At 41.2% G+C, this 14,277-nt stretch overlaps 3 protein-coding genes across 4 annotated transcripts in view; 1 reads left to right on the plus strand and 2 right to left on the minus strand.

Annotated features, from left to right (window-relative positions):
* The window catches only part of LOC109471611 (leucine zipper putative tumor suppressor 2 homolog), a 72,998-nt gene extending 65,509 nt beyond the window's left edge, over window positions 1–7,489 (minus strand). Inside the window, exons 1-2 of one of the 2 annotated variants that reach the window (XM_019770953.1) lie at window positions 7,375–7,489; window positions 7,088–7,228 (exon numbers count right to left, since the gene is read on the minus strand). The gene's annotated coding sequence lies outside the window, so the exon portion shown is untranslated. Of the gene's footprint in view, window positions 1–3,205; window positions 3,551–7,087; window positions 7,229–7,374 lie in introns of those variants that run through there. The other variant, XM_019770954.1, reaches the window with a different exon arrangement.
* A 940-nt stretch (window positions 7,490–8,429) lies between these two features.
* Window positions 8,430–10,681, plus strand: LOC109471423 (RING finger protein 37-like). The gene is made up of 3 exons (XM_019770706.1): window positions 8,430–10,011; window positions 10,189–10,362; window positions 10,675–10,681. The coding sequence occupies exons 1-3, from the start codon at window positions 8,477–8,479 to the stop codon at window positions 10,679–10,681; spliced, it is 1,716 nt and encodes a 571-aa protein (XP_019626265.1). The 5' UTR covers window positions 8,430–8,476.
* A 365-nt stretch (window positions 10,682–11,046) lies between these two features.
* The window catches only part of LOC109471612 (proteoglycan 4-like), a 19,080-nt gene continuing 15,849 nt past the window's right edge, over window positions 11,047–14,277 (minus strand). The window contains 4 exon segments of the mRNA XM_019770958.1: window positions 11,047–12,652; window positions 13,110–13,316; window positions 13,647–13,730; window positions 14,183–14,277. The exon segment at window positions 14,183–14,277 is cut by the window's right edge and continues 19 nt beyond it. Of these exon segments, the coding sequence (XP_019626517.1) occupies window positions 12,516–12,652; window positions 13,110–13,316; window positions 13,647–13,730; window positions 14,183–14,277 (523 nt within the window). The 3' untranslated portion in view covers window positions 11,047–12,515.

The following is a 14,277-nucleotide window of genomic DNA, read 5'->3' on the forward strand; positions in this document are numbered from 1 at the left end:
ATATATAAATTATAACCAGGTACACTGACCTAATCTATTCAATAAATGTATTCCACTAGTCTATACCTATCAAGAAGTTCCATTCCCAACTGCAATTTGAACCCATACCCCTTTCCCTCACAAACATTTACCATTTAAATATACATTTTATCCCATCCTCCTATTAGTATTACCAGTAGTAACTCTCCAGTAGTTGCAAGTTTACCTACTACCATAATCCATGTCATAAAACACCCTCATGTAAACAATAGTCCACAGGTAAAGAACAACAATCCACCTGTCCCACTTCTGATCATTGTTATCACAATACACAATAAACGTTGGTATTTCCTGCAAAGAGTCTACTCAGTACGACTTAAGAGTTAATTATGTTTACAGATCGTCGTCAAAAAGGGCTGAAAAAACAGGCCTACAAAATCCCTTGCTCATTATTTATACTATAGTCTAGACATTATTTAATGAATATCTGTCCTCATTTCTGCATCACTGAGACCATGGAGGCCATGCTGAGACATTAAGAGGGTCTCAGCTGGAGTTGGAACACAAGAAAATCTCATTTCCTTGTTACGGAAATCGTTAGTCTTCCCTTCTAATTGATTGGTTTATCTTCAGACAGTGTCGAGACAATCATTTACCACAGCAGCAAGCTGAGCTAATCAAGTTCCTACATCCTGTTTTATGGTTGGATGAAGTAAGAGAGAAACAGGAGTTAAACTGTAGCTAATTCGTTACAAATGTGACCCAACTTCTCCAAGACAGGTTCTTGTAGGTTACACCTGAGCGGATCCTGAGGAATCCCACCTGTCTACCTGTTGTACAGACTTCCTGTTGATTTATATAATACAATACAGCTGACTCACACCACCATCCTGACCCTTGTGTCTTCTTTAATCTCAAAAGTCAACACTGTGACAGGACAATCAATATACTCCTGACCCCTTCTACCATAGAGGACTAATATCACATCTGTATGATATGTCATGTCATAACAGTCAAACTTTAACCCAGGGTATGATTGGCAAACATGATTAAAACCATGTGATAAGTACAAATGTGATACAACTTTATAAATGTACGGTATACCCTTTTGATAACTGATACTACTGATAAGGTAGATATGACAAAGTATCCAAAATGACAGCAGGTGATAGCTTGTAATAACAAATGTACTAAAAGGACCCACGCATGTGATAAAGGGTAATGCACATAACAGATCACTGATAAGCGATAGTTCCTTTTGATCCATTCAACCCTTTATCCGATGTTCATGAATTATCAACTGGTATATCCACATACAAACAGGCATCAGGAAGTGCTTACAAGTCCATGTATTATTCAAAGACATGACTCAAGTCTTTATGAAAGTTTATCCAGTACTACATCAGTTCCATGAGGTAAGTGATAATGTTGATAGTCCAGTGTGATAACTGATACAGCTGATCTGTCTTTATCTGTCTTTATCAGCTTTCCTCCCCACAAGTCCTAACTTACTGTTAATTTCACAACCAGCTCCAAAACATTCAAGCTAAAATTACAACACTAACATCACCTTTCCAAACAAACATCACCTAACTACCTTGATGTAGGGACTTTAAATGAAAAACACTTCCCGAAACGGAAGAGACAAATTGGCCCACAGAAAGGGAAAAATACAGGAGCAGAAATTCAATCTGGGAGGTGGGAATGATCCAATAAACCATCTCTTCACTCCGTTCCGAACCCAAAACATCATCTACTATTTCAGGACCTCTGACCGACCAATCCCGCGAAAGCCTGACGGATTGTTCTGTAAACCAACCCGGGCCACGAGAAAGGTCAATCCCTGCGAACACTTCGCTCTGTCGGCACGGAGGCATTATGATCCCACCATTTATCCCACCATGCCGGTACACACCCTGAGAAATGTACAGTGCCCGTTTGAGGTCCCTCACAAACAAACTGATCCTTCCCCAACTATAAAGGGTACAAAGTTTCCAGTCAATATTTAGAAACACTTCTCAAGTTTTAAGTGTCCTCTTCTCAGTACCGTTCCCAATAGAGCTGCAACATTAAAGGAGAGCAAACATTTGACATGTTGTTCAGCAGGCAAATAAGACTGGGCAGTTCTGTTTGTAACAGTCTCCGAGCCAACAGGCCTGTCCTGTAGAGGGTCCTTTCTGGACATCGTTAATACGTAACTGTTCATTGAGAGTCCGGGTGGTGTTGGTTTAGTTGGTAAAGTCATTAACAGAGCCGTTATGGGGTGGGGTGTCACACATTGTAAAACGAAGGACATAAAAGATGTTTATGTTACCCTTTCTAAACAGTGAGTCGAAGTATCTGCAAAGTTAAACATGCCGGGGTCAAGTTTACACAGTTAAGTATGAACCCTGGTGTGTTCTCCGTACTATAACAATTAAAACCTTCTTATGCGTTATTCTTGTAGAACACGGACAAAAACTCAAGGACAAAAACTCAAGGACGGTTGTTGTGGCAGTTGTAGCCACTGTTCCTAAAATTAAACCCATGAAATTTCACTTTAGTTGCCTGGAAACTCCAGTCAATAAATTCTCCAGGGTAAAACCGACCACGTCTACTTTGATTAGGGTCACCTGAGGTGGAAAATAAACCCAATAAATGGACGTTACAACCTGATATTCCTGCAATTATAGTGTTGAACGATACTGGCATGGAGAGATGCAATATTTATAAGAAAAACATCCAGAATCATCTTACAAACAATGATTGGTAACAGTTGTTATTTTTCATATTTGATGAGGTAGCGGATAATCTGATTGTGGGGAGCGGATGAAAGCTAGAGAGGCTGACACTAGAATAAAGGTAGTATCAAGGTAGTATTGGGGTTAAGGTGTTTTCCATTTTATGTTTTGTACTTAAAAGTACAAAACATACAGACATTTGGTGTACATATTTGAGTTATCATTCAAAGTATTATATACCCCCACAGGCACTTCCAGCTCTTGAAAATTGCTATGACTTTCATGGGAAAACGGTGACATTCATGCCAGCATGATCAATATGTTCAGGCAAGCGTTACCAGCGCACAGCCTGACAAATCACAATCAAACACATCCGACAATGAGCCAAATTTCACCGACCTTTTACTGACTCTCCCGGCCTACAAAACATGCAGGGAGGAACTGAAAAGGTCGACGTGGGGTCCATTATTCAGGCCCCAAGCTGAAAGGAAAGGCAAAGTTTTTACCATGTTGCTGCCTGCTGACCCCCATCTTTGGTCCCCTGGCTGTACTCCCAGTAGAGTTTTGAGTGATGTTGAGAAGTCCGGCTCCAGGAACAAGCGATCAGACCTGTCAGACCTGAGAACCTCTGCAGCTAACTCTTGTTTCCTGTCCTCTGATCCTTCAGCGGGCCTGGAAGAAAACTGATCATCCAGGACCCCACCAAAATCAATTACAGCCTCACTGTGTAAGTAATCGGTCCTGAGAGTGGATAGAATAACCCACTTCTGACTTGGGCGAGCCCCGTGTTCTATAAGACGAGCCCAGAGGCAGGGGCGGCGGCACAAAAGCACACTGTTTACTGAGATAGGTTTACTGGGAAGTGTACACAGTGCTCAGGGCTAGGGGGAGGCGGGGTTAGGGGGAAAACTTTTGGAATGGAGATCAGCTGACCCATGAACAATTCCCAGGGTGGCTTATGTTAGAGGGACAAACCATTGAAGCAAAAAAGGGAGGATTTTCTCAAAGCAGAATGGGATAATCCAACCGAAGAGGGGAACATTTTTTGTCCACCTTGGTTACAAATGTGTAAACGATGACTAGGTTGTCCCACTAGAAACACATACTTCTGTATCAATTCAACATTACCTCCACTACAGAATGGCCAATGCAAGCTTTTGTATGGCAAGTCCTGTAGTAGGCTGTACAATACTGACTGTGGCATGTTGGAATCACTTGGGAACTCTGGCATGGTATGGAACATGCCATAGCACAAGCAGGGAAACAATAGAATGTTCCCAAAAGGGAATATCCCCAGAGAGACAATGGAACTTCAGTAATGTAACTGAAATTTCCCCAGGTACTATGTGAATACCTTTCTTGCAGCACACAATTATCTACTAGTACCTTAATTACACTTAAATGTTTTTATCAATGAAACGAGATCCTCCCAAGATCACAATCAAAATCTTCTTACTGTATTACTACCAGCATAAAAATTGTTTTATATACCATACAAATACAGTCTGACCCAAATCAAGGCAACTTCAATTCATTATTACTGATACTAGTGATAGGTACATAAGGTAGGTTGACTCAGTCACACTCGAAATCCGATGATCCGTCAATGTGGCCAGACCTGTGCAATGAGGCCCCCTATCAGCAACAGTATGCTACTGCAAGCATATTCAATCTGGCAACAGGTCTCAACATGTGTTCACTGCTTCAACGTACACATTTTGCTGGGGATTCTTGGCTGGATTATCAAAGCACTGTCATTTGACTAGTGATCTTGTAAGCTACACGCTAGTGTAACTAGAAGTCATACTGATTATACCAAGGATTATTAAATCTCCTTGATCATACAGATTATACATATCGGCATACATATTACATATTGATGATGTTATCTGGAACCCTATATATAGCATAAGCCCATAGTATCCAATAATAAAATGTGTCTGTGAATGTGATGCCATTTTCAGATGTAAGTAGCCAAAGTATGTAATTTTTCACTCCAGTCAATCAAAATATACTCTACTTCAAACTCATTCATACTGTGGGATATTTAGAACTGCTGGCTATATTTAGAATAACTGTACTGTACTTTGGATTCAAAATTATAGAAAATGGATAGTTAGCTTCTGAAGTTCTGTGTTATTTTCAAACTTGAGTATGCTGAAATACAAATACTCTAAACCAGTGGTGACTGCCACAAAAATATTTTCAGTCAAATACATTCAAATAGGATTTCAAACCTACAATTTTTATCTTGAACAATAAGCCAATGAAAGTGTCATTTCTATTTATTACACTTTCCATAATGACGTAGCCCCTTTTGGCACATGAAGGGATGCTGTTCATGTATAATTGTAACCTGCCCCCCTCCCCCTCCATATGTCATACCATCCATGTCACACACAGCAACATACTGGCAACAAATTTCTCACATTCACAACATCGGCATGACAACCCCTGGCTCCTGATAGGTCAGGGGTCATCACAACAGATGGGTTCCGCAAACAGCACAGCGTATCATGAACTAACTATATAACTAGGTCAACTTCTACTTTATCAATGTACGGCAATTCTGCAAAGATTCAGAAGCAAAATTTTTGTGACTTTCCAACAGAAAATAGAGCACTGAAATTTGATAAACCCGATGCCCACATATCGGCATGGCTGTATTTTACACCATTCATTCGCCATTCGATATGCCACGAGTCACTCTCAACTCAAAAACGACAGAAAAGTTTTTTTTCCTTCATTCCTTCACAAGTCCCAAATCCTACACAGCCATGTTTCCAAAACAATTTTTCATGTTTTGATTTTATCCCAGGATCGGCACGTTTTATTTCTAGGGAACAGGCTGGCACAAATATTTGAAGCAGCTCTGCAGACAGATTACTCCAACCCACAGTAAACCCACCCCACCATTAGCCATGCTAATGCCCCCCTCCTCCAGTTACACCTCTTAACAGTAGCCACTTTCTTCTCTCCAAAACCATTTACATCTCAAAACTGATCTGCAAAGAAAACAAATACCACAGCTTATACACAATTCACCGCCTTGCTATCTTTTTCCAGGAGTGAACAATGAAATTTCGGCGAAGTGGATCAAAACAATGGCAAGGTTCGCTCGCCACGTATTGGATAACGGCGCAGGAATCGTGTTTGCGGACAAGTCAACCAATAAAAGTGCTGGTTCCCACTTTTTCCCAGTACTTAGGCTGGTCACGGTCTTAATTACCAAAATATTAGCCTGTTGTTATAATGACAATGAGCAAATCAACTTGAGCTGTAGCTACCATTTACATAGTAGTTGTTCCCAAACAGTGAGAACAACAATGAATGAAAAGGGACAAAAGACTCGGGAACACAATAATCTCAAAGTCAAAGATGGGGATTTCGGTGAGAAGAGGTCAGGGGACACCACATACTTTCGAACCGTGTTGTTAAAACAAGGGGAGCATTTGCTCGACTGGTGTTAATAAACACGAGAAGATGACCTAGAGATCTAGGAATTTAGCCTGGGGGCAAAATCCTGGCTCATACTCATAGGAACTGAATTCCCCAAAGACTCCCAAAGCATGGACACAAGACCAACGTATATCATGTGTCAGACTGAAAATGATTACAGAGAAAAGAAGAATACTAACCAAACAATGCAGCTTGCTTAGCAATCCATCAACCCTTCTCCACAACAACTCAAACAATGAGTTGTTATTACTGCTTCAGAACATTAAACAAACAATAAACAAGAGATGGACTGCAACTAATTACGTAATTGTTTTGTTTCTGATCTACAAAAAAATGCTGCAACAGCCATCATGTAATACAGTAAAGGAACTCTACATCTAAATTTTAATATTGGCTATGAAGTAACTTTTCTCACCATTTGAAAACTGGGGGATTTACAATTCTAATCTGGATTGGGTTGTTTACTTACTGATAAATAAGCTTAATCAATTAAACTTGTTACCATTAATGACATAACACGTCGATAAGATATTTCTCACTGTGTTTTGGTAGCCCACATAAATTCTGGAAAAGAATTTTGCAGCCATCCCGATGTCAACAACAAACAAATTCAATTGCATACCTATTGAACAAAAAGCACTTTATGCTGGTCGGATTTCAAAATATTGTGTTAGGGTTACGACAATATTTTCATTCTCGTACTGCTAAAAAGTTCAAGCGTTCTTGTATTTTTTTCCCCTTATAGCTCTATAGCGACCAGCAGCAAAACAACCGAAAACATTCCATCTTTTTTGGTTTCTCGGCTCCATGTTATGAGTTTTTCCCGTTATAAATTATTTTTGAAATCGAAGCAAATCCCCGCGCCAAGAAAATCTATAATTGCATCGCTATACATTCAACCGTGACATAAATAAAAGACCATAACTGACCTTATGAGGTTTGTGTGTTCCTGAGTTGCTGTAAAAGTGTCCAGAAAGTCACGTCCTTCCGTCGGCGGGTTAGAATGTCGACATTTTTGTCTGTCTTGTCCCCAGAACTGTTCCCAAACCTCCCGCCAGCAACGCGCCCATCTGGAGACACCGCCACAAAAGAAGCGCAATTTTAGCGACTTTTCATGCACAGAAACTCTCAATCAATTCTTCCGACGCATACAACCCAAATCTCACTCCTCCTGAGTGTTTTAAGGGTTAGCGATGCTGATAAGAGGTTTACTGACCAAATCTCGGCCGGCGGGTCCTTCCGTCCGTCCTTTCTTCCCTCCTGCTTTCCAGCCAGCTGAAACTTCACACGCCGCACCGCTACTTCCGGGACAGTCCAACTCCCTCACTTTCATTCATTCGTTTTCACTTTTTCCTTACGCCAAACTTTACATATAAATGAGAACAGCACCAAATTGTTCTATAAACCACAAAAATACAACTTTCTGTAGTCAAACTTCATCTAATCAGAATTTCATAGAATTTGCAATACATTTTAACATGTCTTTGCACAAATTAAACACCCCCCAAGTGTGGAATAGTCCACCAGACTTCCGGGTTTCGAGCTCGAGTAAAAACAGTGAGAAGTCTCGTCTGCTTTTGTGACTAACCCTGACAAGGGAAGACAGGTGTCGGTCTCGCCTGCTTCCTCGCCCGCCCGGCCAGGTTTGTAGACACGTCTGCACGCGCCTCGGGCCATGGGAGAATTAGATAGCGGCGATTGTTTGCATATCTGGGGAGCTGATGACAGAGTGTATGTCGGCGAGAGCAGATCGAAACGTTACGGGGAGAGTCGAGGGGGAGGGGGGCAAAGTTATGATTTAGGCAAGGAGCTTTAAATATCTATTTACAGGTTCTTGATTTAGGCAAACAGGTCACTAGTCTTCACAGTTATGTATTTTTACGCCAGCAATTCTAGAGGTGTTGGTGTATTACGGTTTTCTGGAGTCTGAGCTTTATGGAAAACATGCCACCACCAGTCCACAGGGCCGGGTAGCCTACTTTCCTGCAGATGTCATTAAAGATATGAAGATAGAAGAACTCTGCTCAAGATCTGCTCAATCAGCTTAAAGCTTAAATTCTTTATTCTTAAGCTCCTTGCTCTACTCTACAGACAGATACCATCTTAAGTTTTCAAGCTGTCATCCTCTTTAATACAGATCGGTCATAAGATTTTTGTGTTCAATGTGAACTTGTGCTTTATGGTTATCCAAATACATGTATAAATGTAGTCATATTATACATGTATCTCCTGTATTCCAGATCTCTGATAATTGTTGCCAGACGTGAGATTCAAGTAATGCATAACAACAAACCGGTCCACCCCTCAGCAGCCTTCCCATGGATCTTTGCCACCCAGCTTTGCATCCCAGAATCCATTGTGACAAAGTGAGTGCTGATGGCTACGACGTCACAAACCTGGTGTCAGCTGATCCGCGAGTCCGTGCTAGGGGTTTCCGAGCTGAATACTTCATCAAACCTCCTGTCAACGTGATACTCAGTTTCCCCTTCCACATCCACATTCAAAGGATAGACGTTGACCCATGTGTTGGATCAAATGTTTCGTTAGGGCTACAGATTTTAACACACTCAGCTGCAAGTGTAGAAAACTGGCTGGTAGACAGTAAACAAAGTAGCACAAGTGCTTCACTGAACAGTGCATTAAACCCTGACACATTCAATCTTGTTGGAAAAGCCTTCTTGGAGGAAAGAAGATTTCTTTGCTTCAAGAACAACCGGTACAGTCCAAGACATCCCTTTGTTGGAAAAGAGTTCCTACCGGGAGCTCTTGATTGCAATGTTTATGAAACCAACTTGTGGCAGAAATCGCTGGCATCATTGAACAGAGTAAGTCACCTGATGGTAAGAATTGTTCGCACACAGAGTGCTTCCATCCCTGTGCTGAGGTCCGTACGTGTTTACGGGCAGCCTTCGGCATCTTGTAACAAGGAAGTTATCAGTCTTGTCCACCAAATTTCTAAGAGCCTGAAACAACCACCTCCTGTGGAGCCTGCAGCAACTTCTGTACAGTCTCCTCCATGTAAGGAGGAGGAAGTCCAAGATGTGTCCAGAAATTTGCAACAAGAGTCATCTAAGGACAATCCCAGCATCCCACTTGAATTCCTGGATGAGATCACCCTTGAGCTGATGGCCCTTCCCATGATGCTGCCATCGGGCCACTCTGTCGACCAATCAACTTTGGACAAGCACAGCCAATCAGAGGAGGTTTGGGGCCGTCCACCCAGCGACCCTTTCACGGGTGTCCCGTACACGCGAAACTCTTACCCCGTACCCAACACCGCACTGAAAGTCCGCATCGATAAGTTTCTCCTACAGGAAGGAAAACACCTTACAAACGTGGGACGCACTGTGGGACGGCGTACAAGGTCGGCGGCACAAGCTTCAGCAACAACCAGTCAAACCATTTCACACTCAAGAACTATCCAACAGGCTCCTTCAACAAGCAAAGCTCTACATTCATCTGCACAACAAGCTTCACAAGGTCGAATCAACATGTCAAACTCTGCCTCTGCATCAAATCATGCCCCAAAAGTGTCAGAACTACATGTAAATACTTTTCTGTGTGCACAGGACCCTTCTGGACAATCAGAAAACCTGGCTAAAAGATGTACTGAAGGTAGTGAATTGGAACCATGCAGGAAACGGCCCAAAGTAACTGGTGAACAGCCGTACAGTGGGTCCCATGAGGAGGCACTGAGTCAAAGCCTGGATGCTGCCCTAGCGAGAACATTAGGGTCGATTCCAACATTCAAAAGGAGAATAAAAGAGCCAGCTATAAGTCAAGTAGCAGCCTCATCTTTAGTGAAGGAAGATAATAACGAACTACACGCCAACAGAGGTGTGTTTGCAGTTACGTTTGTACATGAATTTTTGTGTGTAAGTTACCTTTTTTCACCTGTATGGTAATAGAATGGTCAATGTACATCCTCAGTTCTTGGCACACTGGCATACATGTATTTACATTTCAGTAATTGTAGTATTTTTTTATTGAAGTGTGAAAGCTTCTTGATGTCTACATATATCCTGTACAGGTATCCATGGCAATACGACATCAACAGCTGGGCCAAGTGGGAACAGCTGCTGCAGGTGCAACTCACCAGCTGCACAGAACTCTTGCAACCTTCTACAGCTGCCGTGTCTGCACCTGATGTGTCGCAGGTGCCTGATGCAGGTGCAAGAGGAGAGGACGCTGATCTGTACACTGTGTCAGAAAGATTTTCAGACTGGAGATGTCGTAACAGTGCATTTGTAGAGACCATCTGGCTATATGCATTTGGATAGACTGTTGTACACCATACCTGTTGCATATCTAAGCTGTTATTGTATCTAGATCCAACTCTATCTGGTTCTATATGTATCTATGCCCAAATACTGTAGGTTAGGATCAGGCACGGTTCTGGAAAGTCTCTGCATATCCAAGAACATAGACTTATGTGGACAAAGCATATGGCTCTGGGTACAACAGCTGTGTGCCTTGCACTTCTGTTAACGGTTGTTGCACGTCATTCCCCTTACAGATGTTGAGCACGGAGACTGTGTGCACATTGTTCTCTTCAGTTACCTATAGCATCTCAGACTGACACATCAGTAATGTCACCATCGTATGGAGACAGTTGTCAGGAGATTTAAAGGAAAGAACTACACATTTTGTACCAATGTAAATGAATTTATTTTGTTATTAAATGAAATCTGCAATGCATATCATCAGCTTTTTGTTGTTACTTCATCTAGCTCACACCGTTGAATCCAATGAAAATTTTTACTATACTGTCACAGATGGAAACATGACTCAATGATTGTCTTCTCATTGCTATTCTTTTTCCAGAAGATATTTGAAAAAAAGACTGGAAATCTTCGCAACAGAGTCAAATAATGACAAACACATACAATTCGAATGGTAAAAAATTTATTAGCATTTTTCTATTTCACCACATTTTACGTGAAACTCCCTTTTACATGTCTGATTACAAAAAGCAAGTTCCTTTTTTCCAGACCAAAAAAATCATCACAGAGGAAACATCTCAAGTCACATATTCTTACAACTCTAGTGGCAAGAGGCTTATTGCATCTTAACTTTATGTAGCATGCAAGCATCCACATAACTTCAAAACAATCCTTAATACAATTCATATCAAATGACAATCAAGTAAATGATGTAATACTATGTTCACCTTTTTTTGCTGTGACATTCTATCCAACTACTTAAAACTACAGAATTCAACTATAGTGGATACGTGTTACAAAGGCAGTGTATAAAACTTGCTCAACAATGGTAGATCTAGCTATAGTCATTTATGCAAGCCTACACTCATTTTGCTGTTATCTATGATTACTGTGATATAAATGAGGCAAAAGATTACTGTATAGAAACTGTCAAACAAAGGCTGCTTATTCAGTTGACATCATCAGGATCAGTGTTACATCATTATTCGGTTCAAGAAAAGTCTGTGTGATAATTTACACAGGTGTACACCATTGTTTGCTAGTCCTGAACATTACACAACAGGACCACCACCTGTGGTGTTGAGTGGATTTTGTAGGTTGCTACCCAAGCTCATCTGGTATCCAAGTTACTGCAACTGCCATCATTGAGACCTGTGACAACTCATCACCTATATGTGAATAGTAGCTATGATGGCAGGTCTAAACAGCTAGAAAAATGTTCAGCACCAAGCAAGGAGCTTCCCATACAATAAACCGTATATCCTTGCCAATTTTACATAATCATCCAACTACAGGTAAAAGAGCCTGGAGAGATCCTTGTCTATATATGTGTATGTAGCTACATGTGCCTAATATAAAATGGTCTCTTCTGTCAATTCTACACTTCTGCTCCTGGGTTAAAAACTTTTTACACAACTTTGATGGTATGTCATACTATGGCTGCTGATAATCTTTATCTTACATTTTATGATAATATGACTTTCACAGATAACTCCAAGGTAAAATGATGTCCCACTACGCCATGCATACTAAAGTCTGGTTGTGTGTGCCGTTATCTCAATCAATCATCCACAGGCATCAACAACTTTTCAACTTTTCTGAGACAATAGAAATCACACAGAAATAGGGAAACACATGATGAAAATATTTTCACCACAAGACTTTGCACAACATAGTTAAACAAAAACAAAGAGCATAACAAGAAAGGAAGAAACCTGAAAAAAGATTTGTATCAAATTTTTTTCCAGTTCTCATGCCCCCATAAAATCAATTCCCAATCATTTCATTACTGACATTTTCCTGCTGAAGAATCAACTCTAGACAGAAGAATAAATATGTCTATGAACCATTCAGTGCTACCTGCAGGGAAGTAGACATGTTTTATACCAGTCATACATGGTTAGAGTGTTACAGTTTAGATCAGCTCTACGTAGTTAGCAGGGAACAGGCCGTATGTCCCGTCGGGCCCCACACCTCGCCACCAGCCCTCGTCAATCTGCTCGATGTCCGTGATGATGTCGTCAGGGTCGAAGGTGATTTCATCATCAGCAGCTGTGAAAGGAGAAACAGTCATCAGCAACATTTCAACCAGCCTTATACATTTATGGTGTATAGGTATGGAAACACTTTATCTATGGTGTATTTGTATAGTATGCAATGCTGTCAGGTATCCGAGCATACAAGTATATCTATAGTGTACAGAGACGACTATAGATGATAAACCGGATAGTGAGTGAGTGAGTGTACAGGTAGCATCTATGGTGTACAGGTATGAAATCCCTTCATATACATGTACATGTAAGGTATACTGCAGGTATAGTAGGCGCACATCTGTGGTGTGCAGGTATAAAACATCTACCGGTATGGTGTACTGGTATATGCAATGCTACTAGTATGTACTGTATACATGTAGCATCTAGGGTGTACTGGTATAGTATGCTTGGTTCAGTGGCAAGTATATTGTCCAGACAGAGATCAGTAATCAAATATCTGCTTGTAGTGTCCTTACATGCTTGGTAGTCATACAGAGCTCTGGCTCTCAGTCCAGTCTCCACAGGACTCTGGTCATCAACATAGTCCTGAGCTGGCTGTGTTTCCTGGTACTCCTGCTGCTGGTGTTCCTGTTGGTACTCCTGTTGTTGGTACTCTTGTTGGTACTCCTGCTGCTGGTACTCTTGCTGGTACTGCTGTTGGTACTGAGCCTCATGTGTTTCCTCTGGTTCAAACAAGCAAAAGACCTGGTCAGTATTGTCAGTATTAAAATTTCATATAGTGCATTAACGTGACTAGATGAGTTGTAAAACTACAGGAGCCTCTTAATCCTAAATCTCATCCCATAGCACTCCTTCCCTGTTAAAAGCTTGGGTCCTTTGCATATGATATCTGAAGTCTAAATAAACATTCTTATTCATGTTTCTGTTATCATTGAAGATCACCGGTTACTTGGACAAGTTCTTCAGGTACAGATACAGATCTGGACTTCTACAGATCTGTGTACTTGTACCTGATGTTGTGGTTAGATACTAGAATGCAGCACTACTCCCACCTGTTTGTGTGATGACTGGTTCCTCCTGTACAGCTGGTTGGGGCGGAGACTGGACCACAGGAGGCTGGGTTATGCCTTCATCCTCTGGTGGGACATAGAACCACAGACTACACTCATCATCATGTATATCACAAGGTGCATTCCTGAACTAACACTTTAGGAAAATGCAGTTATGATTGCCCTTGAATTAGATTATGGCAACTTAATTGCATTCCTTTTTGGTGTTGGAACAAAGTACTGTGTCTGTGAAGACAATATAATGTCACTCAAAGTGTCTGGAAGTAATCTTTGTTTTTTATCCAGTAGTAGAGTTGGAGTTCAGTATTGTTTACCACAACTATATTGTTTATGTCTAACACAACAGTGAGCAGTAACACCTACATGTAGCTTCAGTGCACAGTGAAACAGTCAAAATTGCCCTGATGACAGACGGTCATCAAGCTCTTGGTAAACAAGAGGTTGGGAATAAATAAACTGATGAAATAATTTAAAGAATCTGATATGATTTTCACATTCTGTAAGTGTGTCCAGCTTACCGTCCCAGTCCTGATCGTCCTGTTCCTCGTCCGAGTCCTGCTGCCTGCGAGCCTTCTGTAGAACAGAGAGGGACTCTGTCAGGGGGGACTTCCCT

The sequence above is a fragment of the Branchiostoma belcheri genome, unplaced genomic scaffold, assembly GCF_001625305.1.
Source record: "Branchiostoma belcheri isolate BF01 breed outbred unplaced genomic scaffold, Haploidv18h27 scaffold25, whole genome shotgun sequence".
Classification (NCBI taxonomy): Eukaryota; Metazoa; Chordata; class Leptocardii; order Amphioxiformes; family Branchiostomatidae; genus Branchiostoma; species Branchiostoma belcheri.